The sequence below is a fragment of the Myxocyprinus asiaticus genome, chromosome 40 (assembly GCF_019703515.2).
Source record: "Myxocyprinus asiaticus isolate MX2 ecotype Aquarium Trade chromosome 40, UBuf_Myxa_2, whole genome shotgun sequence".
In the NCBI taxonomy this organism is placed as follows: Eukaryota; Metazoa; Chordata; class Actinopteri; order Cypriniformes; family Catostomidae; genus Myxocyprinus; species Myxocyprinus asiaticus.
This window is the reverse complement of record NC_059383.1, coordinates 17,924,890-17,952,210: the sequence shown is the minus strand read 5'-3', so window position 1 is coordinate 17,952,210 and position 27,321 is coordinate 17,924,890. Positions and strand designations below refer to the sequence as shown.

Here is a 27,321-nt window from a genome sequence, read left to right as displayed (position 1 = left end):
TTTGCTCTTCTAGACAATTATGTGCATTTCACTGATGTGACTACATGGGACAGTGGATTGTTGTACTACTCTGTATCTTGTGTTGTCTATTTCTAATATTAGCCATACCTCTATCAATTTCAAACAGACTTAAGCCAATATTTTAAACATTCTAATTCTAACAGTCTAGGAAGCAATGAATGAGAAAACCTACAGATGGATAGGTGACCTCCTCTTCAGTCATTCTTGTGTTCAATATGTGTGTGCAGGGGAATAAAAAGGAATACATTTAGCTGCTGCTGAACAGATCTACAGTCAGCTGACTGCAGTAGACATGAGGCTGACACTAGAAACCTCTAAGGCAGACATAAGTGAAGTCATAAGCACCGTGCTTCTACCAGGCAATTAAAAAGATCAAGAGATTAAAAGTCATTACCCAGGAGTGGATTAAAGCACAGTGACAAATAGTGAGGTATTACAATTCACAAGCTTACTACATTCACATTGTATAATTTGTTTTGTTACCATCGCCCTTATTTATTTTTACAAAAAAAAAAAAAAAAAAAAAAAAGCATACTTTTCCCCCTGAGAACCATTTGGTTTTGTTTCTGTCTGTTTGATCCTTTCTATGAAGTAATCAGTAACGAAGTAATCAGTAACAATCTAAGATTTCAGTTCTTTCTGATTCATGTCTATTTAGGAACTTTAAGAAATATAGTTTTTATCTAAGCCTCATTCCACAGTCTCTTTATCCATATCTTACTATGCGTTTCTGACAAATGGATTTACCAAACTGCGCAAGCATGGGCTCTTTCACTTAAACGTTCAGTCCCAAAAGTTAGATCTTGATTGCAGATGCCCAGCTTGCCATGTAAACTACATATCTCCCATTTTTCAAAAGAAAGACGTACTTAACTCTTTGTTATGGACATGATTTGCCAGAGATTTCAAGAATTGGACATTACAATTTCTTTGGGACACTGATGTTCCATGCCTATTACATTTTTGTACTAGGTATTTTATTCATATACTGTATAATGTGGGTCAAGTCTGTATCAGGTCAGAGCAATTGATATGGATATGACAAGACCAATGTATATATATTTTTTTCATTTAGATCTCTAGAACATTATACACATTCATTAAAGTAATAGTTCACCCAAAAATGAAAATTTGCTGATAATTTACTCACCCTCAGGCCATTCAAGATGTATCCGAGTTTGTTTCTTCATCAAAACAGAATTTAAGACTTTTAGGATTTCATTTCAGGCCTCCTCCTCTAAACAATGCAAGTGAATGTACTCCATTTTTTGACGGTCCAAAATGCATATTTAGGGTGCATCAAAATAATCCACATGACTCCAGTCGACAAATAAAGTTCTTCTGAACCCAAACTATTGATTATTTTTTAGAAACAAAACAATACTTTGTGAACGACGCTTGGTCTGTGCTCTGTGCAAGTTTCTATTGTAAACAATGACGCGCTTCCTGCCTCCTCCACGTGACGCGTGACCTTACCAATGAGCTTACATCAACCCTCTCATGAGCGCACCTCACAGAGATGTACAGAAGCGAACATTTGTAGTTAAAAAGTATTATTTTGTTTCTCAAAATAATCATTTGCATTCAGAAGAGCTTTATTTGTCGACTGGAGTCATGTGGATTATTTTGATGCACCCTAAATATGCATTTTGGACCGTCAAAAAATTTAGTACATTCACTTGCATTGTTTAGAGGAGGAGGCCTGAAATGAAATCCTAAAAGTCTTAAATTCTGTTTTGATGAAGAAACAAACTCGGATACATCTTGGATGGCCTGAGGGTGAGTAAATTATCAGCAAATTTTCATTTTTGGGTGAACTATTCCTTTAACAAATATGAGTTGGTTTTCATTGTTACACAATGACAATCTTTTAGGTTCAAACCTTTTGTGCATTTTCCCCATCTTATTTTTATTCCTCAACCTCTTAACCAATTAAATCTTTCTATCTGTCCTCAGTCTATTCTGCCCCCAGATGTCAACTGCTCGCTCTACTTCACAAAAGCCACTCCATAGGCCCTACATTATATATATGTAATTTTTTTTTTTTTTTTTTTTTTTTAACGTCATAACAGTTCTTTTAACCTGTGTCAATGCCACGCCCCCCATGACAGCTCTCTTCCCCGTGAACAATTAACACTGGAAAGTACAGAGCATCCTGGTAGGTGGGTGGCCGGTCTCTCTCCTCATCCCTAATATCTCCATTCTCCCTCTCATCCAACTGTTCCCGGCCTCTGTCCTCTACCTCCTCGTCTTCTAGACCCTCGTTCTCCAATACGCCTCTCCTCTCCTCATCTGGCACTCTGAACCCGAGACCAAGGAAACCCCCACCTCCCTCTTCCACTCTGCCAGCCATCCCTCCCCCAAGGCTTCTTGAGTGAAACAGACAAGGATGGCGACGACTTGTATGTAAACGGCCAAGTGATAAACCGCTGCGACTAAGAGACAGCCTACCTCCAGGCCTAATGGGGAATGAGTTTGTCCCTGTGGCCATGTTTCCCCTAATCCAGGATGGGAGCGAGGAACTGCTTGTCGACCTCCGGCACCTGGGGCAGCTCTGAAGGAAGTAGCTGGAATTGCGTCGTATATGTGCTGCCATTGCAACAGACAATGGCGTGTTTGTATTCATATCCAAATCCATAAGCAAGGCCTCAGAGTAGCTAGGCACCATCTGCTGGTTACAGCGAATATGCCATTCCAGTTCAGTCATGTCCACTGTGTTGACCCGTGATATGACACGCAGGGTGGGACCACCAGTGCCATGTTCAAAGCCTGTACAGTAGTTTCCAGATTCTGTATTATCATTGTCATTTGCGTCCTCATTCTCGCCAAACAGTTTCTCAACATGGTAGTGGACGTAAGCTGTGCGGTACTCCGCAATCACGCGAAGAGGCCAAGACAGCAGAAAAGCAGAGGCGAGCCAGTACACCCAGCGTCGTGTGTACCAAGGTGGCCATGATGGGTCAGGAAGTGCCAACATGTGTTCCCGAAAGTCCACATTTTTGAGGTGCATACCTTCCCGTGCCTCCATGTAGTCATCCAGACCCTCACTGTCACCAAAGAAGCGTGCTCTTTGTGTAAGGTAGGCAGTCTCAGCACGGGCACTGGCAAAGCTGAAGCACTTGGTGAAACGCAAGCGAGTGACAGGATGCTCCAACAAGCCCTGCAGCTCTTTGGAAACATCTTTGACTCCAAGGCGCGAGTAATCAAACTCTGAGCTTGTGGCGTGCGTATTGACCCTTTCATGGTACACCTGCGTGGTGGTGTAGGCGTCTCCGTTTCGGTAGCGAGTCACCTGTCTTGTACGTCGTACATAATGGTAGCTGATGGCCTTCCACCAAATGCAAGGTGTGGCCTGCTGCAGCCGCTGGATCCTGTCGTACACCTCACTGATTTTCACCTTAGCAAGGTTAGCTGTTTTAGAGTAACAGTGCCAGCACTCCACCAAGTAGACTACGTAAAGCATAGCCAGGAAGGCCACAGGGATGTATACGTAACCATTGGAACATGGGCTGTCATGATATAGTCGAGCTCTGTCTCCATTGAAATCAGATGCCATTACGGTGATGCGGTACAGGGAGCACCAGCCTAGTGTGCCAAAGCAGCCATACATGAGCAAGGTGAGCAGCAGGCACTTCCAATGGGATTCTCGGCACAGTGAGCCACTCAGGGACTGCTTGAGGGGACGCTGCTGTAGGTGGAAATGGGGATGGGCAGATTTAGGGGGTGATGGAGATGGAATATCATAGATGGTAGCATTTGATGTACAGATGGATAGGAAATTGATTGGGGCAGGGTTCAGGAGTTGGGAGGATGTTGGACAGCATGGTTCAGACGCACACATGGTGCAGTAGTAGGTAGATGCCAGAGCCAAAAGAAAGCAGAAGGGAGAATGGTTGGAGAGATAACAGGGGAAGGGAAAGGAAGAAAATGAAAGAACAAAAATCAGTTCAGGGACAATCAAAACATTTTACATATTTTAGATGATTCAACAAATGAATTGTATCAGGACATGCACAACTGAGTGCAGCAAAAACCACTAAATTCACTCCAACATGCAGCAGAGAGAACTCAGTAATAGATCATTCTCCTGAGGGCTGAATACATTTCCTGGTAACCCAAACCATGTCTCCTTTTAAAATGCTCTGTACGACTGTGGAGGGGAAGTCTAGAAGCTTTTAGACCTCATTGAGTGCATCATCTCGAGTAAATGCATTTGGATCTCTACTGCTTTGTCTGACCCCAGTGGCGGCTTGAGGTATTGTGGTCATATGGGGAAAGATGGACTGATTCCAAAGTGGGATGAAGAGAAGGAAAAAAAACAAAAAACATGAAAACACAAACAAGTAAAGCAAAAGACTGGAATCTCTGCACAAATAGTCTGCAATAAATATTTTCCATCCTACCATCCTCTGTCTTTTTAACTGCTGTCTCTTCTCCAACACACACACACACACACACACATATATATATATAAATCAGCTAATAGTACGTGCAATGCCCTTGCTGTGAGAAACTGCAGCACTAAAAGCAGGCTGCAGCCCAAGTGTGGAATGGAGTCTGTGAGTTTAATTGTGCTTTTTACAAGGACAAGAGAGGAAACTGGGATGGGAGTGATGAAATCAATTAGGATCTGCAGTGAACTTGAAGCCTATATGACCATGTGCACAAACTATCATCTATGCATGTTTTTAAAAGAATGTTCCAGGTTCAATACAGGTTAAGTTCAATTAACAGTATTTGTGGCATATTGTTGATTTTTTTTCTCTCCCTTTTTCTCCCCAATTTGGAATGCCCAATTCTACCCTCCCTAGCAACTGGGCCAATTTGGTTGCTTAGGACAGTGTTTCCCAACATTTTTCTGCCACAGCACACTTTTTACAACTAAACAAATCCCATGGCACATCTCTCTCTCATTGTCCCACATAACCATCATTGATAGTTTTCCTTTTCAAGAACTTGCATGTTTTCTGTCCATTTTAGTTGCGTGTTTACTCGTAATGTTTGAAATTCGGCTATGCAAAAAACGCAAGTCACGTAGGCACAGTAATGAGATCACGGGTGGCAAGAGCACTAATGGGGTAATGAATAAAACAAAAAAATTTGCATCTTTTCTTATTTTTAGATTTGTTCTTGCAAATTAATTCTTGCAATGCCACAGCAAATAAGTTTTTATTTATCTATTTCTTTACATGGCTCCAAACTAACATTTAAGAGTGGTAGCACCGGTGTTAAATTCTACAAATGGTCGCACCGGTCCAACTGAATGAAAATGTGTTTTCTTTCATGGTTTCTTTTTATCAGGATCTTGAGGATTAAAATACAGTCATTTTGTTTGTTGAAGACAAACAAAGTCTTTTTCTACAATCAGAGGACATTCGAAAAGACTTTACATAGAAGGAAAGTTACATTGTATCCATAGTTGTAACTGTAGCATTTGCAATAAGATCATAGTAACCAAAAGTAAAACCATGATTAGCTGTAACCATAAATCAAATTATGGCATTTTTTGTAAGAAAAACACATCCAGAAATTAAATTGTATTCTCTTACTACTATATTGATAAGTTCATGGTAAACATTTTTTTTAAATATCAGTGATGTGTGGATTGAAACCTTACAATTTCTGTCTGTTCATTGTGCAGATTTCTCCTTTATTCCTTTTCAATGCCGTTTAGAATGTTGGGGCCGTTTAATAAAATGTTAAACTGGTTTAATCATCGACACATTATGGGAGCTTTCATAGAGGTTTTAAACAAATAAACCATGCTGAATTCGTTTATTTATTTATATTGTGGAATCTGATAATGTTCCAACCACTGTGCTGTGGGAAACACTGGCTTAGGGGATGGAGTCACTCAGCACGCCGTGGGATTGGAACTTACGAACTCCAGGGGTGGTAGTCAGCGTCTTTATTTGCTGAGCTACCCAGGCCCCCAACTTGTTTGTCTTTTAAATAAATAAAATAATATATATATTACACACACACTGCTGTTCAAATGTTTGGGGTCACGACTGAAATTTTTCTCATGATCTTAAAAATCTTTTGATCTGAAGGCGTATTCTTAAATGTTTCAAATGATTTTTGTAGACAAAAATATAATTGCGCCAACATATTAACTGATTTCATTACAAAACTAAAATTGTATTAAAAAAACAGTTTTTTTTAAATTGATGACTTTGACCAAATAATTAGAAAAGCAGCCAATAAGTGCCAGGCATAGATGGGAACTCCTTCAATACTGTTTAAAAAGCATCCCAGGGTGATTCCTCAAGAAGTTGGTTGAGAAAATACCAAGAGTAAATTTCTGCAAATTCTAGGCAAAGGCTGGCTACTTTGAATGCTAAAATATAACACAGTTTTGATTAATTTTGGATTTTTATAGTCACAACATAATTCCCATAGTTCCATTTGTTATTACATAGTTTAAATGACTTTACTATTATTCTAAAATGTGAAGAGAAAAATAATAATAATAATAATAATAATAATAATAAAAGTTGTAGTAAGTGACCTTAAACTTTTGACCGGTAATGTATATATAAATACAAAATTTACAAAAAAAAATCATAGTTGTAGTAAGGCACTTACAATGGAAGTCAATCGGGCCAGTACTTAAATGCTTAAATACACATAGGTTGTTTACATCTACCCTCAGAAAGCAATTAAAATGCCATTAAGGCAATACTGCGATTAAACTGTTGCTCATGTAAACTGAATATTCTGATTATGCTAATAATCAGAGTAATGATAATCGCAGTAAGATATGTGGAGTACTCCTATTTGCTTTATACTGCCATGTAAATGCTTTAAATCGCATTTCTTTCACTCTGACCAGTGCGCCTGTGCCAGTGCTGCAGACGGATGTTGTTACGCTCAAGCAAAGATTCAAAAACACCACGAAACAGAAGCTGCATGCACTTCTAGGCTTCATGCGAAAAGGGGTTTGTGCCCATAGGCGACATTGTTGCCGGTGATGTCTGGTAAGGACCTGCCTTACAACAGGCCTACAAGCCTTCAGTCCAGCCTCTCTCAGCCTATTGCGGACAGTCTGAGCACTGATGGAGGGATTGTGCGTTCCTGGTGTAACTCGGGCAGTTGTTGTTGCCATCCTGTACTTGTCCCGCAGGTGTGATATTCGGATGTACACTACATTGCCAAAAGTATTTGCTCACCCATCCAAATAATTGAATTCAGGTGTTCCAATCACTTCCATGGCCACAGGTGTATAAAATAAAGCACCTAGGCATGCAGACTGCTTCTACAAATATTTGTGAAAGAATGGGCCACTCTCAGGAGCTCAGTGAATTCCAGCGTGGTACTGTGATAGGATGCCACCTGTGCAACAAGTCCAGTCATGAAATTTCCTCGCTACTATATATTCCACAGTCAACTGTCAGTGGTATTATAACAAAGTGGAAGCGATTGGGAATGACAGCAACTCAGCCACGAAGTGGTAGGCCATGTAAAATGACAGAGCGGGGTCAGCGGATGCTGAGGCGCATAGTGCGCAGAGGTCGCCAACTTTCTGCAGAGTCAATCACTACAGACCTCCAAAGTTCATGTGGCCTTCAGATTAGCTCGAGAACAGTGCGAAGAGAACTTCATGGAATGGGTTTCCATGGCCGAGCAGCTGCATCCAAGCCATACATCACCAAGTGCAATGCAAAGCGTCGGATGCAGTGGTGTAAAGCACGCCGCCACTGGACTCTAGAGCAGTGGAGACGCGTTCTCTGGAGTGACGAATCACGCTTCTCCATCTGGCAATCTGATGGACGAGTCTGGGTTTGGCGGTTGCCAGGAGAACGGTACTTGTCTGACTGCATTGTGCCAACTGTGAAGTTTGGTGGAGGGGGGATTATGGTGTGGAGTTGTTTTTCAGGAGCTGGGCTTGGCCCCTTAGTTCCAGTGAAAGGAACTCTGAATGCTTCAGCATACCAAGAGATTTTGGACAATTCCATGCTCCCAACTTTGTGGGAACAGTTTGGGGATGGCCCCTTCCTGTTCCAACATGACTGCGCACCAGTGCACAAAGCAAGGTCCATAAAGACATAGATGAACGAGTTTGGTGTGGAAGAACCTGACTGGCCTGCACAGAGTCCTGACCTCAACCCGATAGAGCACCTTTGGGATGAATTAGTGCGAAGACTGCGAGCCAGGCCTTCTCGTCCAACATCAGTGTCTGACCTCACAAATGCGCTTCTGGAAGAATGGTCAAAAATTCCCATAAACACACTCCTAAACCTTGTGGAAAGCCTTCCCAGAAGAGTAGAAGCTGTTATAGCTGCAAAGGGTGGGCCGACGTCATATTAAACCCTATGGATTAAGAATGGGATGTCACTTAAGTTCATATGCGTCTAAAGGCAGATGAGCGAATACTTTTGGCAATATAGTGTACCTATCCTGTGCAGGTGTTGTTACACATGGTCTGCCACTGCTAGCTGTCCTTCCTGTCCCTGTAGTGCTGTCTTAGGTGTCTCACAGTAAGGATATTGCAATTTATTGCCCTGGCCACATCTGCAATCCTCATACCTCCATGCAGCATGCCTAAGGCACATTCACGCTGATGAGCAGGGACCATGGGCATCTTTCTTTTGGTGTTTTTCAGAGTCAGTAGAAAGGTCTCTTTAGTGTCCTAAGTTTTTATAACTGTGACCTTAATTGCCTATCGTCTGTAAGCTGTTAGTGTCTTAATGACCATTCTACAGATGCATGTTCATTACTTATTTATGGTTCATTGAACAAGCATGGAAAACATTGTTTAAACCCTTTACAATAAAGATCTGTAAAGTTATTTGGATTTTTACAAAATTATCTTTAAAATACAGTGTCCTGAAAAAGGGACGTTTCTTTTTTTGCTGAGTTTATAATGTTTAGTCTTATGGCTATACTTTTTAACCTATTTTAGCATTTACGGACTGGCCCCATTAACTTCCATTGTAAGTGCCGTACTGTCATGAGGGAAGAGACAAAAAAAATTTCTGTGGTAATCAACATTATGCCACAAAAGCTTTCAACTCAGCTTAATTTGCACTGATCCCCGAACATTCCTTTAAAGCTGAAGTGTGTAACTTGTTCAGTTTAACTTGACAGTTTAGCTTAATATGCAGAGACAACTATAATTAATAATTATAATAATTTTCTTTATTCATCACACATTATACATTTGCACATATACAGTGAAATTCTTTTTTTCACATATCCCAGCTAGGCTGGGGTCAGAGTGCAGGGTCAGCCATGATACGGCACCCCTGGAGCAGATAGGGTCAAGGGCCTTGCTCAAGGGCCCAACAGTGGCATCTTGGCAGTGCTGGGGCTTGAACCCCCGACCTTCTGATCAGTAACCCAGAGCCTTAACCGCTAAGCTACCACTGCCCCAACTATATGCAAGTAAGCCATTTGTAGGTTAATATTCTCAAACACTGAGTGTCTGTGGCATTAAAAAAACTACTCTGTTTCTAGTGAACTGTCCAGTCTGACACAACAACATTAGTTCAACCAATGGCATATGTTTGGGGCGGGATTATCTGTTTGTTTGATCATCATCAGACTGGGGTGTGTTCGGCAGGCTGTTTGAAAACAATACTTATTTTTGCGCTTCCGTTCAGTGGATATAGTGGCACAGAAATTACCCACTTCAGCTTTAATAATGGCTAACTGAATAATAATAACTTAAAAATGTACAATGGATAAAAGACATATGATAATAAGAGCATATTCCTTAAATTCTTCTGGCACATTTTATTCTGTTCCGAAAAACATTCACAAGCCAATTCAAAATATTTAAGATTTACTTTATGTAAATTTTGTATCATAGAGTATCATTACTCTTCCAACTTTCAATAAAATATCCAGGATTATCCCAAATGCATTTATTAAGTAGATGCTTTACAATGACTGCACAGCACCTAAAGAAAGAAGTTCAGTGGTGGGAGGGTGAGAATCAAGTGTTGAATCCTGTCATTACTACAAGAAAATGTGTTCTAAGAGACGAGAATGATATTCAGTCAGAAGAAATTCTAGAGATTAGGACTTCAGAAAACATTTGCATGGAACAAAATGGCAGCAATGGATAAATAGTGGATAACGCCAGCCAGCTATTTCAGAGTCACTCTATTAGGTTAAATTATTTAGATGCCCTAAGAATGTCTGAAGTCATATGATCATGTGCATTTAAATGATTTTCATATGAGTAGCAATACAGTGGGTGGGCAGGATCATAAAATCAAGCCCAACAGTGTGTTTTCCTGCATATGTGTATGAGCCAAAGTAGAGATGCACCGTTACCAATTTTTTAAGGCCGAAACAAGCACCAAGTACCTAGATTTGGGTATCGGCCAGTACAGAGTACTGATACGAGTAGTTGTGTGTTTGTAAACGTATGCCATTCTATATGCATTTGATATCTTGATATTGCCAATATTAGCGTTTTCAGTCATTCAAAATGACGATTCAAGACTGTTTAATTGGGTGTATCTTACCTTTAAAAGTATCCCAGCTACTATGTCCACGTTATTCATGCTTTATCATTGTTATTTTATCCATATTGTTTTGTACGCTCACGGAGAGGACAGTGCAGCTTTAGTATTGATTGATTGTTCTGGTTTTGTTGCGTTGAGCCTGACTGAGTTCAATATCTGTTCGATTGCTTTATACGGTGTTGCTCCTGGGCTGAAGTGACAGACAGTAACTCCCATCACTTTTACCAGCTTCGTCTTTACATGCAACAAATGATTTTTGGAGTTGCGTTGTTTATGGCAACAATGGCCTTCTGGCGCGAGCAGAGCACGAGTCTGATCATAGCGCTCTTTTTTTTTTTATTCCCTAAAACAAATGTGTGGAGAGAGATGTGGTGAATGAAATGAAAGCTCACGCATTAGTTTCAAATGATTTCTTTCTTTTCTTGCTTTTATGTCAAAATGATATTTGGAATTATCCATAAAAAAAATCCTGTCTGACAGGCAAGCACTTGGGAATGCAAGCTCTCATGCCACACAAACGGGAGGGAGAGAGAGAAGGCGTGTGCACGTGAGAGAATCCACATATTTCAGGAGAAGATTTAAATGGTTTAAACATTAAAATGTTTCTCATGTTTTCAAACTGGTCTTAGAAGCACTACGCACACATGTGCAACAACGTCATTATATTAATGTAATCGTACTCGGTAATATGAAATGATGACTGATACAGAGTACAAGTATTTACCCCCCAGTATCGGACCGACACGAGAACTACCGAATAGTATCTGTGCACCTCTAAGCCAAAGCATCATTTACAATGTTTCAGAGAGCTAAAACAAAAGGGACTATTCGTCTTCATAAACTTGTTAGATCATGTGCGAGTAGAAATTTTGCTTTCATGCCTAATTTTGAGTGGAACATTTTGGAATGAAGGACATTGGGCATATAAAATATTCAGTCTCCACAAATAATTTTGAGAGCAAAAGTGGATAGATAGTACACAAGATGGGATAGTTAAGTGGTGTGAGAACAGACTAAGAATGTTAGAGTGGAAGAGAAAGGTTTGGTCATAAATTAAAACAGGATGGCCCAAGTGCCCTCTTAAAGTCTTGATTGCCTTGTCAGCATATTCTTTTTCTATCTGACCAAGAGAGCTCTCACTGTCATCAAAGAGATGTGTCCGCCCAGACTCTTATGCAAACACACAATACGTACCATCACATACTGTAAAGAGAGAGGAGCCGTCACTAAAAAGAAATAGCTACAGTTATAAGTGTCAATATGTCTGTAAGTGAAAATGTAACAAACATTATAAAAATTCAATAACATTTACAAAAATGTCACATCCCCCACTCTGTCTTTCATTCCATCGATAGATCTGAAATACAATATGGGGTAAAATCAGCAACTGTGGGTGTGAGTGAGAAAGAGTAAAGAGACGGCTCATATTTTCACATAGAACATATCGGGAATAATGCAAAGAAAACCAGAGACTGTGTGAGCTGCCTGAAGAGCAGGCCTATGTGTTGTTAATTATTGTGATTTAATTAACTACACAGTGGATTAACTGTAACTGCCCAGAAAATAATGAATGCCCCACTGAAACCTGACATCCTGTTATCTTGGAAAAAAAATTGTGAGCCAGATGGGAAAAGTCAAAGTGAGAAAGCAGAGTAAGCCAGAAAGTGTGAGAAACTTAGAGCACAAAGAAAGTAGAAACAGTAAATGGCATTACAAATTAATGATTTGTCTATTATGCAAATCTGCAAGGCAATTGAACAAACTTTTACTGACATTTTACATTCGAGATGTGTCTTAAGGTAAAAGTCCAGTCATTTTGTGCAATTTCTGTTGGGTTTATGGACCATTTTCACATTCTGGGCTTTGGAATGTGGAAGTAAATTATTGCAGGGTAAACTCTGATAGTGGTGAATGGGAGCAAATGGGAGATCACAACAAATATAATTAATGTTTATCTATTTGCTCCAATAGTAAAAGAAAAATGACACTATAATGTTTCCACAACTTTCCAAATGAAGATAAAATAAAGAGCATAGGATTTCTACAGTCAGAGAAGAGGCGATGCCAAATGTACTGTCACTCTCTAAGGAGCTGTGATGAAAACCACATTGCATAAGTGGTAAATTGTTTTTGTTTGTTTTTTTTTTTTTAAATAAATCCAGGGTAATATAAAGTATGATGTTATTAATTTATACTAAATAATAAAAAATAAAAAACTCAAGTATAAAAACAATGCAAGATTTTCTCTTCTAAATAACACGTCATGACGCACTAAAAATATAACTCTTTGGAAAGTGGTTCCACGTGTTTGAAATTAGTTTTCTTACATTAAAATTACCATGTAATCTCAATTTAAATACTTCAAGTAGAGGGAATCTTATTGAATTGAGTACATCCAACTAAATTATATATTTTTAATAACGCAAATGAATCTCTCTTCATTTCAAAGTAGCTAGTACAGTGAATGCTAATATGCTATGTACTGTGCATAAGTGCTAATAGGAAACACTACACTATGATTAGCTTAATTTCTCAATGAGTAAAGCAATTTAAAGTATTCTTAACACGTACCTGTCCTTAAAATAAGCTCAAGTGCCACTCTTTAGCACAATGGTAACTCCCAAAACACCAACATACCAAGAACTCTTAAATCTCAACACAATAAAAAAATTAAACATCAACACATCTCCCCCTTTACATTCATCTTGCACAAAGACACATTATATAACATTTAATTTGATCATTTACTCTCCCTATCGAGTGCCATGCAAAGCATGCTGGGAGTTCGAAATCCCCTGTCCAGTTTCAGTTAACCAAACTAAAAATATAGATGTTGTCCCAACACAAATAGATTAGGTAAAGCTTGAAAGTATTGAAATAACTCAGCTAATTTAGGTTAATTTGGTTACATGCATTTTTGAGTAATATGAACAAAGGAGGATTCAGTAAAACTGACAATAGTGAAAGTTCATTTCTTTTGAGTGCAGTCTGTGAAAAGGGTCCATTATCATTACCTAGGGCAGTACTACGATGTGATCTTTCTGGGGGCATTTGGCATTTCCCACTTGATTATTTCAGCCATCGTATAGGAAGTGGGGGGAAGGGAAGAAAATCTACAAGGAAAATCTAAGGGGGCAATGCCACCCTAGCCCCCACCTGGTTGATTAGACTTTAAAAACGGCCATACAGTTTTTACAATTGGCCTACTCTGTTGTGTTTAAAAGCTCCTAGTTAAAATGAGCCAGGTCAGATCAGGGCTGCGTTTCCCAAAAGCATAGCAAGCTTAAGTTGATATAGAGACCACTGGCGCCACTGGTCTCTACGATCAACTTTGGGCTGCATTTCCCAAAGTCATTACAAGCTTAAGTTGGTCGATCAGTTTAAGCTTGCAATGATTTTTTTGGGGGGAAATGCAGCCATGGGGGATTATTCTTAGCAGAAATACTTTTAATAAGATTTAAGATATAATTATTTAAGGGGCCACACAGATGTGGCAAAATGGAGAGACATGGTTATCAGGGTGCATCACTGATATATGTATACATACACACTCACAAACATGTTTGTTTATATATATATATATATATATATATATATATATATATATATATATTATATACACACACACACACACATGCATATAAATACTAGTGTTGTCAAAAGTATCAGTACTTCTGTGCCAAGTCGATACTTAAAAAAAACAATACCAGTGTTTCTACAATACCAGTAGTACAGAGTACCGACTCTGACACACGACTGCTTCAAAAATGCTCACAGGCTTATTTTTAACCTGTACTCTGTTACTCTTTGTACACTGAAATAGAAAAATAAATCTAATTAAAATCATGACATGTCCTAGTGTGATTTATTAAACCGCTAAAGGTTGCAATCTTACTGTGGATGAGCTGTGTACTTTAAATAAATCCGACTGCTCATCCACTTGAAACGCCACAGACATTGAGAATCATTCACGTTGTATGAGATTACAGAGCAGAGCACTAATCTACTGTGAACCACACAGCACATGTAAACTATATATTTATTTAATTAAAATCACAGCATCTGCGCTTTAATCTCAGCTCAGCTTTATTTATATCGCAATTAAAACAACAGAGTTGACAAAATGCTTCACAGTAATAAAATTTAAAACATAACATTTCAAAATTGCCACATTCACAAACACCAGTAGTCTAAAATACACTTCATTTTTCAGACTCAAAGGCCAGTGTAAAGAGATGAGATTTCAGACGTGATTTAAAAGTCTTCAATGATCACACTGGGCCGTGACGCCAACTGTTTATCTGGAAAAGTGAAGCATCCATCAAAAAAAAAAAAATAGTAAAATGTAATATTCACTGTAATAAAAGTATCACAAGCAAGACATAATACAAATAAAAGTTTGGCAAAAAAAATTGCAATGACATGTTGAAAAGCTCTTATTTTCACTTGTTAAACGTTTTAAGAATGTATTGATTAGACACCATTTTGATGATGAAATTAAACTTTAAAAAACTTCTGGAAAGTTTTGGAAAATAATAATTATTAATATAATTATTAAATAATTAAAAATAACTAAACTGGTGTGTTCAGTAGCACATTATCGCTGTGGTATCGAAACTGGTATCGAGAACCGTGAAATTTCACTGGTATCGGTACCGACTACTTACATGATGGTACGTGACAACACTAATATACGCACGCACACACGCACGCACTGGCTGTGTATCGTTTGGAAGGCTGCGTCCTCCGTAGGTCGCATTTGTCGGCCGCATACGTCATGTCTTTTTCTTATTTTGTATCTATTGTCAATGCCTTTTATGTATATGCACTTACATTTATACAATTGTTAACCTTTATTGCATTCCCAATAAAAAAATAATAATTAAAAAAATGAAACGAGATGGCTTCGATGACGTATGCGGCCGACATATGCGACCTCCGGAGGACGCATTCTTCCAAATGAGACACAGCCATATATTCAAATAGCTCTCATTTATGGTTCCCATGACGACACAGCATTTGGTCAGCTCGCCGGGCCCCTCCCCTTTGTAAAAGGGCTTTTCCAAACCAGATTAAACGTCCAGACTTTAACGAAAGTGTTAAACAAGTTAAACAAGGTATATAAACAAGGTGTATAAACAAGGCTGTTTAACTTAAGTCTATATAACACCTACTTTAAAGCACCATGTAGTGTCCCATGCACTATTTCACACACCTGAGCCTGAATTATCATGTAGAGTAATTGTCGATGTGACTACTTGCGATCCACTGTCTTTTACACATTCACAAGACAAATATAATACAACAAAGGCTAGAACACCTCGATTTTAAGCTATTCAGCATACTTTTCACGACTTACCTCCTCCCTTCCACCCCCATTCAATGTGGGCGCTTCTCCCGTCACCGTCACCCCTTGCATTTTTTAGTAACATGTGTATGATGTATGTCCAGGATGAAAAATGCGGTCCACCGTTAGGACCTCTCCGTAACCTACTTCACCCCATCAGCGGCGAGTGCAACCACGTTACTACGGTGGCAAAATCCACTGTATACAAGCACCTCCCAAAGATATGTCCTTTACGTGTTTTACAGAGGTTATCACATCACCTAATCCAAACTGGCGATGTGTCTGGATTTTGGTCCAGTCAAGGACGAAGAATAACTGTTGCGCTTGATTTCCCTCGGCTTGTTGTGTGTCAAAAACACCGCGAACTCGAGACAGAGCAATGGCTGGATGAGCGCGCGAGCATCATATTCTCGCCTCGCTCTGCCCAGCCGTCTTTCTCGAAGACTGACGTTAAGCCTGTGTCGTAATCAGCAACGGTGAGATTAATCTCCTTCTGCTAATATTCTCATTTTAATTATAAAAAACGAGGTGTGAAAATGGCAGAATCCACAGTCTCTTCTAGCATTTTCCACCTCAACCTCTTTTCACCTGAACGTCTCCTTGGACTTCACTCTGACGTCATCCTTAAACGCGCCTGAAACTAATAATAATTGGGCTGTTCACTGTTCACCCACTGGCAGAACACATACACACGGCAAAGGTGTTTGTAAATCCAGTTCTGGGCTTCCTTTGTCAGCATTAAAGTACAGTTTCTATGTTGAACTGTCAAAATTCGTTTAGTTTAAAATTGCAATATAATCTGCTGACAACCACGATTTGTGATCACCAATGAGCCTGTGTGTTCGAAGAGAACACAGGAAGTGTCTCATTGCAGTATAAAAACAATATTTTTAAAATATATTAAAATTGAAAAAAAAATATGTTATTTATATATATATATATATATATATATATATATATATATATATATATATATATAATTTTATGAAAACTACCAAAGAATATTTCCAAATACATGACTAAATGCAATAATATAATAGATACCACCATCTATAAATAAAGCACGTTAAGAAAAGCAAGTTAAAAAGCAAATTAAAGGTGAGAAAGTACAAGAAAATAAATTGTTGCCATATAGCTACAATATAAAAAAATAAGTTTAATATATATATAATCGTTTTATCAAAACCACCAAAGAAGTGTATTTTCATATGAAATCAAGCAATGATCCATAAAGACATTCAAACTGATTTGTTACAGATAATCTTCTGTGTAGTAGTGATTCAACATCAAACATAAAAATCATTGTCTTTATTCTGGCATTTGCATTTGTTTCTGCTCAGAATTACAGATTATGTACAAAAGTGCATGTAAAGTGGAACTAAATTGAATCTAGGAATGTGCAAAACTACCAGTTTTCATAATTAACTAGTTGAACCGTTGTTTAAGACACTAGTCTGTGTTAAGGATAATAATGCATAATTAGGCTCTGTTATGTTCACGTGACCCCGAAGCAGGGCCTGATGCAGGATGGTAACTTATTTACCAACATGGTAACTAATGGATATTCAACAAATAAATAGGCTAAATAACTATAACATCTGACAGCTTAAAACTATCAAAAGTAAGAAATAAGAAAGGCTCCACTATAATAATAATTATATTTATTTATCACACATTTGCACATATACAGTGAAATTCTTTTTTTTTCCACTTATCCCAGCTAAGCTGGGGTCAGAGTGCAGGGTCAGCCATGATATGGTGCCCCTGGAGCAGATAGGGTCAAGGGCCTTGCTCAAGGGCCCAACAGTGGCATCTTGGCAGTGCTGGGGCTTGAACCCCTGACCTTCTGATCAGTAACCCAGAGCCTTAACCGCTGAGCCGCCACTGCCCCCTTCACTATTACTCAGAGCAGAGGTTTTAACGTCCGACAGTTATCAACTTGAAATGTAATTGATGTAGTGCTTTGCTGTAACAACAGTGCATAAAAATACTACACCTAAAGCATTAAAGTGACAAAAGTTCTTGCAGAGGGTTTTACTGTGCTGACAGTTATTCTCTTTTAAGAAAAAACACTCTCCAAGAAGTTGCATCTCCCATTAAAACCATCACCACTAAAAATATTAATCTTAGTAGTCGAATTCAACCCACTAATCGACTAGTCCGTTTTTGGATTACTAGTCAATCCCTATTTTACGCATTAGCATTTATCAAAAACTAAGATTCCAGTCATTATTAACATGCTGGATGTTCAGTTTGAAGATGATTACGCAGACTGTCCTGTGTCTGTGCAGTTATGCCACACTCCTCACACACATAGTTTGTCCCTATGCTCTTTGTAGGCATACCGTTGAGTAATGTTATGGATCTTTTTTTAAGTGAGATTCTAAGGAGCAGCGCTGGGTGAAGGCCTTAGCGCACATAATGCACTTATAGGGTCTCACACCTGTATTGGAAGGTAGAAAGAAAAGTGAGAGAGGATATATACAGTGGTGTGAAAAAGTGTTTGCCCCCTTCCTGATTTCTTATTTTTTTGCATGTTTGTCACACTTAAATGTTTCAGATCATCAAACAAGTTTAAATATTAGTCAAAGATAACACAAGTAAACACAAAATGCAGTTTTTAAATGAAGGTTGTTATTATTAAGGGAAAACAAAATCCAAACCTACATGGCCCTGTGTGAAAAAGTGATTGCCCCCTAAACCTAATAACTGGTTGGGCCACCCTTAGCAGCAACAACTGCAATCAAGCGTTTGCGATAACTTGCAATGGGTCTTTTACAGCGCTTTGGAGGAATTTTGGCCCACTCATCTTTGCAGAATTGTTGTAATTCAGCCACATTGGTGGGTTTTCGAGCATGAACTGCCTTTTTAAGGTCATGCCACAGCATCTCAATAGGATTCAGGTCAGGACTTTGACTAGGCCACTCCAAAGTCTTCATTTTGTTTTTCTTCAGCCATTCAGAGGTGGACTTGCTGGTGTGTTTTGGATCATTGTCCTGCTGCAGAACCCAAGTTCGCTTCAGCTTGAGGTCACGAACAGATGGCCGGACATTCTCCTTCAGGATTTTTTGGTAGACAGCAGAATTCATGGTTCCATTTATCACAGCAAGTCTTCCAGGTCCTGAAGCAGCAAAACAGCCCCAGACCATCACACTACCACCACCATATTTTACTGTTGGTATGATGTTCTTTTTCTGAAATGCGGTGTTACTTTTACGCCAGATGTAATGGGACACACACCTTCCAAAAAGTTCAACTTTTGTCTCATCAGTCCACAGAGTATTTTCCCAAAAGTCTTGGGGATCATCAAGATGTTTTCTGGCAAAAATGAGACAAGCCTTAATGTTCTTTTTGCTCAGCAGTGGTTTTCGTCTTGGAACTCTGCCATGCAGGCCATTTTTGCCCAGTCTCTTTCTTATGGTGGAGTCATGAACACTGACCTTAACTGAGGCAAGTGAGGCCTGCAGTTCTTTGGATGTTGTTGTGGGGTCTTTTGTGACCTCTTGGATGAGTCGTCGCTGCGCTCTTGGGGTAATTTTGGTCAGCCGGCCACTCCTGGGAAGGTTCACCACTGTTCCATGTTTTCGCCATTTGTGGATAATGGCTCTCACTGTGGTTCTCTGGAGTCCCAAAGCTTTAGAAATGGCTTTACAACCTTTTCCAGACTGATAGATCTCAATTACTTTCTTTCTCATTTGTTCCTGAATTTCTTTGGATCTCTGCATGATGTCTAGCTTTTGAAGATCTTTTAGTCTACTTCACTTTGTCAGGCAGGTCCTATTTAAGTGATTTCTTGATTGAGAACAGGTGTGGCAGTAATCAGGCCTGGGTGTGGCTAGAGAAATTGAACTCAGGTGTGATAAACCACAGTTAAGTTATGTTTTAACAGGTGGGGCAAACACTTTTTCACACAGGGCCATGTAGGTTTGGATTTTGTTTTCCCTTAATAATAACAACCTTCATTTAAAAACTGCATTTTGTGTTTACTTGTGTTATCTTTGACTAATATTTAAACTTGTTTGATGATCTGAAACATTTAAGTGTGACAAACATGCAAAAAAATAAGAAATCAGGAAGGGGCAAACATTTTTTCACACCACTGTATATATATATATATATATATATATATATATAAACTTGGACTAAACATACAGTACTATATTGCACGTATAAACTTACCAGTATGAGTTCGCACATGCCTCTTCAGGTCAAGAGGTCATCATTAAATCCTTTTCCACAGTGCTCACAAGAGTATCTCTTCATTTAACTGTGGCACTTTATATGGCGTTTCAGCATACGTGCTGTACTTAAAGTCTTCTGGCATACTGGGCAGGAGAATATTGATGCAGGTGGAATATCAGCTAACTTGCTTGCATTTTCTGAGCCATCTGGTAGAAAAGGTGGCATACTACCTGTAGTTATCTGAAAATGAGTGGGAGTAATTAAGGGAGATGTTAAGTAGAGAACAAAAAAAAGTTTACACCAATAGTTTAAAACATAAGTTTTCAAAATTTTGAAATCAAGGACCCCCAAATATGATTCCTTTTAATTCAATTTACAATAAATATTGTTCCAAAGAAGGTTTACAGGAGAAAGTCCCTCAAAGATACAAAACAAGTACAACTTATTCTTTGAAGTATGAATGTTGCAGAAAAGCGAGAACAACTGTCCACAACTATGGCTGTCAATAACTAAATAACCCCAATTAATCTCACGTTTTTTATTAACACAAAGAGCACTCAGCACCAGCTCGGACAAGCTCAAAATAATAAAGCCAGGATGGCGAGGAGAGTGTATTCTTTATTAGGTGTTGTAGTGGAAGTCCGTAAAGATCTGCTGAAGATTGGCGAGATGTGAAGCAACGCCCAAGATTCAAGCTCCCCGACACACGGGCAGGTAATCCAAGGAATCCTCCTCGGGAGCGACCAACAGGGCAATCACGATCTGTGAGGTAAACACCACATCAAGAACAGCACAACCAACTCCACATTAAACTGGAGACAAACATGAGTGGTACAGCAAACAATAAACCAGCAAACAAACGGGGGAAACACACAGGATGAAATATGGTGTGCAATCAGAGGAAGGCAGGTGGAACGTGTAAGAAATCTATTACTGTAATCGACACCTCCCCGGGAGCGATCAGTGTTCCCATGGAAACGCCGATTATGCTCACCGACTCCACCTGTGAAACACGAGGGAGAGAAAACAAACAACAGAATGAACCGGCAAATGCCAGAGGCATGACAAAATCCATGTCTAAATAAGTGATATGATAATTGTGGTTGAGAAAGAGACCTTTTCTAATATTTAAGTCCTTTTTTACTATAAATGTCCACTTTGACCAGCCCTCCAAAGCACTCTCTTCTCTCCTAAGAGTTCTTCTTTATTTGCCAATTTGCGCATATCACCACCTATTATTTTTTTTTATTATTATTTTTATTATATTTATTTATCACACATTATACATTTGCACATATACAGTGAAATTCTTTTTTTCCACATATCCCAGCTAAGCTGGGGTCAGAGTGCAGGGTCAACCATGATACAGCGCCCCTGGAGCAGATAGGGTCAAGGGCCTTGCTCAAGGGCCCAACAGTGGCATCTTGGCAGTGCTGGGGCTTGAACCCTCGACCTTCTGATCAGTAACCCAGAGCCTTAACTGCTGAGCCACCACTATCCCTATCAAAAGTGACCCCACCTACTGGCAGGGAGTAAAATTTATAGTAAAAAAAAGGCCTTAAATATTGATCTGTTTCTCACCCACACCTATAATATTGCTTCTGAAGACATGGATTTAGCCACTGGAGTTGTAAGGGTTATTTTTATGCTGCCTTTATATGCTTTTGGGAGCTTCAAAGTTCTTGTACCCATTCACCTGGATTGTATTGACATACAGACAAGGGCATAGCCAGGAAATTACTTTTGGGTGGGCCTCAATAAAAATGGATGTGTCAAGTTTTCACCCAATTTTTTTAACCTTATTTTCCTTATCAACAGAGAGGCAGCACATTCAAACAGTCCTTTCACACTCAGAAATCAGAATTTATGCATTTTTAAACTCTTTTATAATTATATATTTGAAGTCAAAGAATAATCTCTAATATTCTAGGTGCCCACCCTTGGCTACGCCACAGCATATAGAGCATACATATTTTTCTAAAAATCTTCATTTGTGTTCTGCAGAATAAAGAAAGTCATACACATCTGGGATGGTCTGAGGGCAAGTAAATGATGAAAGAATTTTCATTTTTTAGGAGAACTATTCCTTTAAAGTACAAGGGCTGTCACTGGTGTGGTACCCTCATAGGGACTTTTTCTGAACCTTAACCTCATTTGTCAGGTACATGATGGAACCCTAAGGGCCTATTGTGTGCCTTTAAAGGTACAATATGTGATGTACCTCTGGGAACAAAAAACCTACATTTTTGGTTTTGGGTACAGTTCCCAAAACATGGGTACCACCCCAGTGACTGCCTTGTACCTTAAACAGTACCTTGTTTTCTGAAAGTGTAATATCCGATTCTCAGATTTTTTATTTATTAATTTATTTTATTTAATTTTTGCACTTTTTATTTTGAAATTTTCTAAAGTTCAGTCAGTCAGTTTTTTTTTTTTTTCTTCTTCTTCATGTTACCTTTAATGCATCGAGTATTAATTTCAAAGTTAAATACCCAGTAACACAACATGAATGACGCTTACCGGGTATGTAGATGTCCCCACGCGCGGAATCCGGGAGCTGACGCCAGTTTCTTTTTACAGGCGTGATGTTCATCTTTTTGACAAGAAAAGCTCAAGGCGTTTTCGAAAACACAATGGTTTATCGTCGTTTTCCAAGGCAATCTATTTTACCTATGTTTTCGATACTAAATATATATATATATATACTCTACTATCTCCTTTTCATGTTCCCGAATTCAGTTGTTGATTCCACTATTCAGTACAGCTCATTAATTCTAAGAACTAGCCAGCATATTTGTCCTGTGTGAGCGGTCGGACTGCTACTGTCACATAAAAGTTTAAATTCAGACTGTGTACCGGTAAGCAGATCACGAATAACAAGGAACCGCCAGGTGAGGTGGCGCATGCGCAGAAACATAACGGTGCACGGCAGGTACCAGTAAAACCGGTTCTCTAACGTTTGTAACCTTTTTAATGAGAAAGATAAACGAGTTACTTTGTAAGGTTTAAGGGGGCAGTATGTAAGATTCAGAAACCCTTGTTATTAATGACACCTGTGCCGTTAAGTGAACTGCAGCCTGTTACTCGTGATCGCGAACACACTCCATAGGGGACACGAGCATCAACCAAAACAAAGAGACTGAACGTGATTCACCGGCATCATGATGACAGATGAGGTTGCATAATTAAAATTACACAGCTATGATTGTTTTACTACAAACTTTGAGACTGTATATTATATTTGACTTTCCAGTGCTGGAACAGGGCTAAAACAAAGTGTGGATATAGGTCTGAATATGCGAGACTGCAGTTTGAAGTAATCACTTTTCTATGCATGATACATTAGCTGCATTTATAAGATAGCCTATGGCTGTGTCTCGTTTGGAAGGATGCGTCCTCCGGAGATCGCGTCCTTTGAAGGCTGCAGTATACAGAGTGTCCTCCTTTAAACAAGTCTCGTGTAAACGAGACGGCCTTCCTAGGACGAACGGAAACGGAACGTAACATGGTTGCTATGACAGCACGCCACTCTTTAACAAGCGCGAGCGCTTTGAGTGAGAAGGGAACAAAGTCCCTTTAGAAGGGAATGCATGAGGTACATTTTAGGAGAGTTATAATGATGTCAAGAGAAAAGAAAATAGATTTTACAGCTGTACTTTTAGTCTAATACTTTATTTTAATTATATATTAATATAATAATACATATTATATACTCTGCACCCATCTACTGAGGTACTTCAACTTGGGAATTAACATTACTTGCGTTTGAACATCATATTTACGGGCAAATTGGCATCATTTTTTTTAGACATTTCCGTTGAAGCAAAGAATTATGGGTTGTGAGTGCCCACGAAGAATACACCTCATGCATCCTCCGAATTACCGTGAAAGAAGGTCACATTCGAAGGCTGCATTCGAAGTGTCCTACTGGCTTTTCTGAAACGAGACAGCCTCGATGACATATGCAGCTGACAAATGCGACCTCCGGAGGATGCATCCTTCCAAACGAGACACAGCCTGTGTCGGCATTAGCTAGCTAGCCAGCTTTATCAATAGCTGTTAGCTAAATTTGGTGGATGATGACAGTACCTGTTTATAAAATAGACTATACATTATAAATATGTTGACACAACTCAGTATTGATGTGATTCCATCACAACTGTCATTTTGATATATCAATGTGCTATTTTTTATAATAATAGAACGTAAATATTTTCTGTATAACCAAGTTACGTTACACTAATGAATGGGTCTTTTTGCATTATCTTGAACATTGTCTAGCGTTCATTTCATGTGTTATTGTAGTTTACCTTGCTGAATAATTACAGATTAACATTATGTCAGTTACTGTGAATCAGCATACCTGACTTTTATTATAAAGAGAAGATCGTTGAAATTATTTGAAAGTTACGAAGCAAGGTAGCTTGCAATTCATCAGCATTAGCAGGCAAGATCAAGTTAGCTAAAATTACACAGATCAATCCTTATGGTACTATATTTCACATGCTTTGCAGTTATGTAAGCTTACCTGTCCAAAAAGAAGAACGCCAATTCAGGGTCGGTTTTAATCCCCAAAACCGAACGAAGGTCCCTCCAGGAATCAAACGCCCTGCCGATGTTCACTCTAGTTTTCGCTCGACCACGATCACGGTCCCTCTTAGTCAGATGGGATTCAGTAGATAAATGTTTTTTTTTTTTTTTTTGGCTTACTCTGAGTTTGTGTAGGAGTCGGTGTTGTGCTGGGAGCCAGACGTTTGCTGGATTCCATCTCTAAGATTACATTACCTAGTGTTGCAGACTGTCTGTTGACACTGTTAAATAGCGGAAGCACTGATGCAAGGCTTTCGGGAGCGCATCATAAACGTCACATCCTTTGGATTTTCCTGGCAAAAGCGACCCGTTCCCTTTGCATGAAAATTAGTCTACAGGCTTTAATAGGCAATTTAGGAAGTCCAGGAAGGGCTCATTTTTCAAGTTGCGTTACAAGCCATTTACACATTGGCAAAAAAAAAAAAAAATGTTACATATTGCACCTTTAAATATGTTTTTTTTTTTGTTTGTTTGTTTGTTTGTTTTGTTAGTACATTATGTCATTTTTAGTTCAATTGACAAACTAACTCAAATTAAAGCATGCTCTTACATTTCTGTAGGGTCAGTTGCTTTGTGTGTTTAGAAGTGTGTTGTCTGTGGATCTGTGGGTGTGTTTGTTAGGGTTATTGCTGTTACAGTAGGCTATCAGCAGGATGTAAGGTGTGTCCCATAGCATAATTAAACCAGAAACCGTTAGTTAGTCTTAGAGTTTTCATAATAAAAGGCAATTAAGTTACAGACTTTTCCGGTTTGTTGTAAGTTATTATTAGGATATCCTTTTTTTTTTTTCTTCTTCTTTTTTTTTTTTTTTTTCTTGAACTACTGTCATCACGATCGTTTACATCAAACCTTTGTGTGCAAAAAAAGTTTGGAGCATGTTATTGTCTCAAAAATCTGACAAGAACCTCGACAGTAGAGATATCCCCACCCTGCATGCATACACAAAATGAAAACACAAACACACTTGTAATCTCCCCCATCTTACATGCAAAAATGGGCTAACAATACCTACTGTGTTTTTTACACAAAATGTGTTGATGCACCTTGGTGATACTACATCAGTTGTGGCATAAATTGTTAAATCACAAATGAAAAAACTAAAAATTTCCAAAAGTATCAAAACAATATGTCAATGTGTTAACAAAACAATGGGTTTTGTTGTTGTTGTTGTTGTTTTGTCCAAAATTATAAAAGCTTTATGCATCTATCCACTTAAACTGAAAATAGCAGTAAATTATCCACCGGTGTTGGAAAGGCCAGTTACGCATGCACCTGTCACTCATATTCAGTCAGTATCGGGAGTGTTAGGACAGCCGGAGACACTCTGCAAGCGGGAGACTTTCTGAATGTGTGACACACAAATGTATGGTCACATTTTTGTTTAAAAAGGAGTGCTTATTTTGTATTAAAAATAATGTATTTGCCTGAGCCATTTTTATGTTGTCAATGTAAATGCTGTTTTCAATGAGTCAGTACTGCTGCAGCCACAAGGGAGTGCTGCTTACAGATGTTAGTGGCACGTGAACTTTAAGCCCTCAGATGCTGTCAAGTCACGCCTGAGGAAAGCCACTAATTTGTATCTTGACTTCTCCTGATTTCTCAGGTATGTTCAATGTAAAAGTTGTCAAATACATTTCTCATGTCAAAACATATTAGTCTTCATCTACTTTGGGTTTCATGTCAAAGAATTCGTTAGTTTAAAAGATATGTAGAGTTTTCAAAAGTTTGATTTCCCTTACGACTCAGTTCAGTTGACATTGCATTTATTAACACATATGGGGAGTGCAGTCTTACACGACCTAGTTGAAACCTCTCAACAATAACGCCAATATTTTAATATTGGCTATGGTGTTTGAGCCCCGCCTGTTTTGGCGTGAAGCTGTCCGCTATAAAAACAGGTGCACAAACACTATTTCCTCAGAATTTCTTCCTTCAAGACAGTGATCGTCTCTTGTCTAGAAGCACTCTGCCCTTCGTATCAATATACACGAGTCAGCGGGCGGAATCTTCACGGCAATGAGAAGATTCTCCGCTTCCCTGCAGTGCTCCGGCAAACATCACTCCGCCTCGCGCTTGACACTTCACTGGTGAGCGGGCCTCAGCATTCTGGTTCCCTGCAGTGCTTTGGCAGGTGTTGTGTATCCTTACAATGCAATTGCATATTGTGTATTGTATATTGTGTGAAATATAAATATATATTTATATATCTAAAAGAGTTGCTTACGTGTTCGCATCTTTTTAAAGATGTCATTCCATAAGTGTTCCTTGTGCGAGAGGCACATCCCACCATCAGATCAGCATGAGAGCTGCATTTACTGTCTGGGCCGCGCCCACACAGAGTCAGCCCTCATGAGTCTCAGAGCATGAGTCTCAAATCGCCCTTGTTCTGAGGGATGATTCAGCCTCACGTGCTCTCCCACCTGCCTCTTCTGTGATACCCGAGGATTCACACAAGCAGGATGAATTTGAGGTGGTCCTCGTGCCGGCACACGCCCCGCGAGCCCCTCAATCTCCACGGACGCATCTTTGCCGATACGCTATGTGTGAAATCAGCTCTGGCCCTCTGAAAGAGTGTGCGGCCTCGTCTCGTTCAGCAGTTCTGATGCTGGGGATGATAACGACAATGTCATGTCTCTCGCTGCATCAGGTGAGTGGTCAGTGGATGATGCTGCCGCCCCTCTCCCCCGGCGAGGGCGAGGAGCA

At 39.2% G+C, this 27,321-nt stretch overlaps 1 protein-coding gene and 1 pseudogene across 2 annotated transcripts; both read right to left on the bottom strand.

Moving 5' to 3' along the window:
• Positions 1–1,821: 1,821 nt before the first annotated feature.
• On the bottom strand, positions 1,822–16,425 carry LOC127431320 (transmembrane protein 151B). 2 transcript variants are annotated; one of them, XM_051681715.1, is made up of 2 exons: positions 15,859–16,425; positions 1,822–3,709 (listed from the first exon to the last, which is right to left on the bottom strand). In XM_051681715.1, exons 1-2 carry the CDS (start codon positions 15,916–15,918, stop codon positions 2,099–2,101), a joined length of 1,671 nt encoding a protein of 556 aa, XP_051537675.1. In that variant the 5' UTR covers positions 15,919–16,425; the 3' UTR covers positions 1,822–2,098. The 2 variants fall into 2 exon arrangements, with proteins under 2 accessions (XP_051537675.1, XP_051537676.1); XM_051681716.1 differs by having other exon boundaries at positions 1,822–3,706.
• A 1,548-nt stretch (positions 16,426–17,973) lies between these two features.
• On the bottom strand, positions 17,974–22,945 carry LOC127430534 (putative transcription factor Ovo-like 1; annotated as a pseudogene).
• Between the last annotated feature and the right edge of the window lie 4,376 nt (positions 22,946–27,321).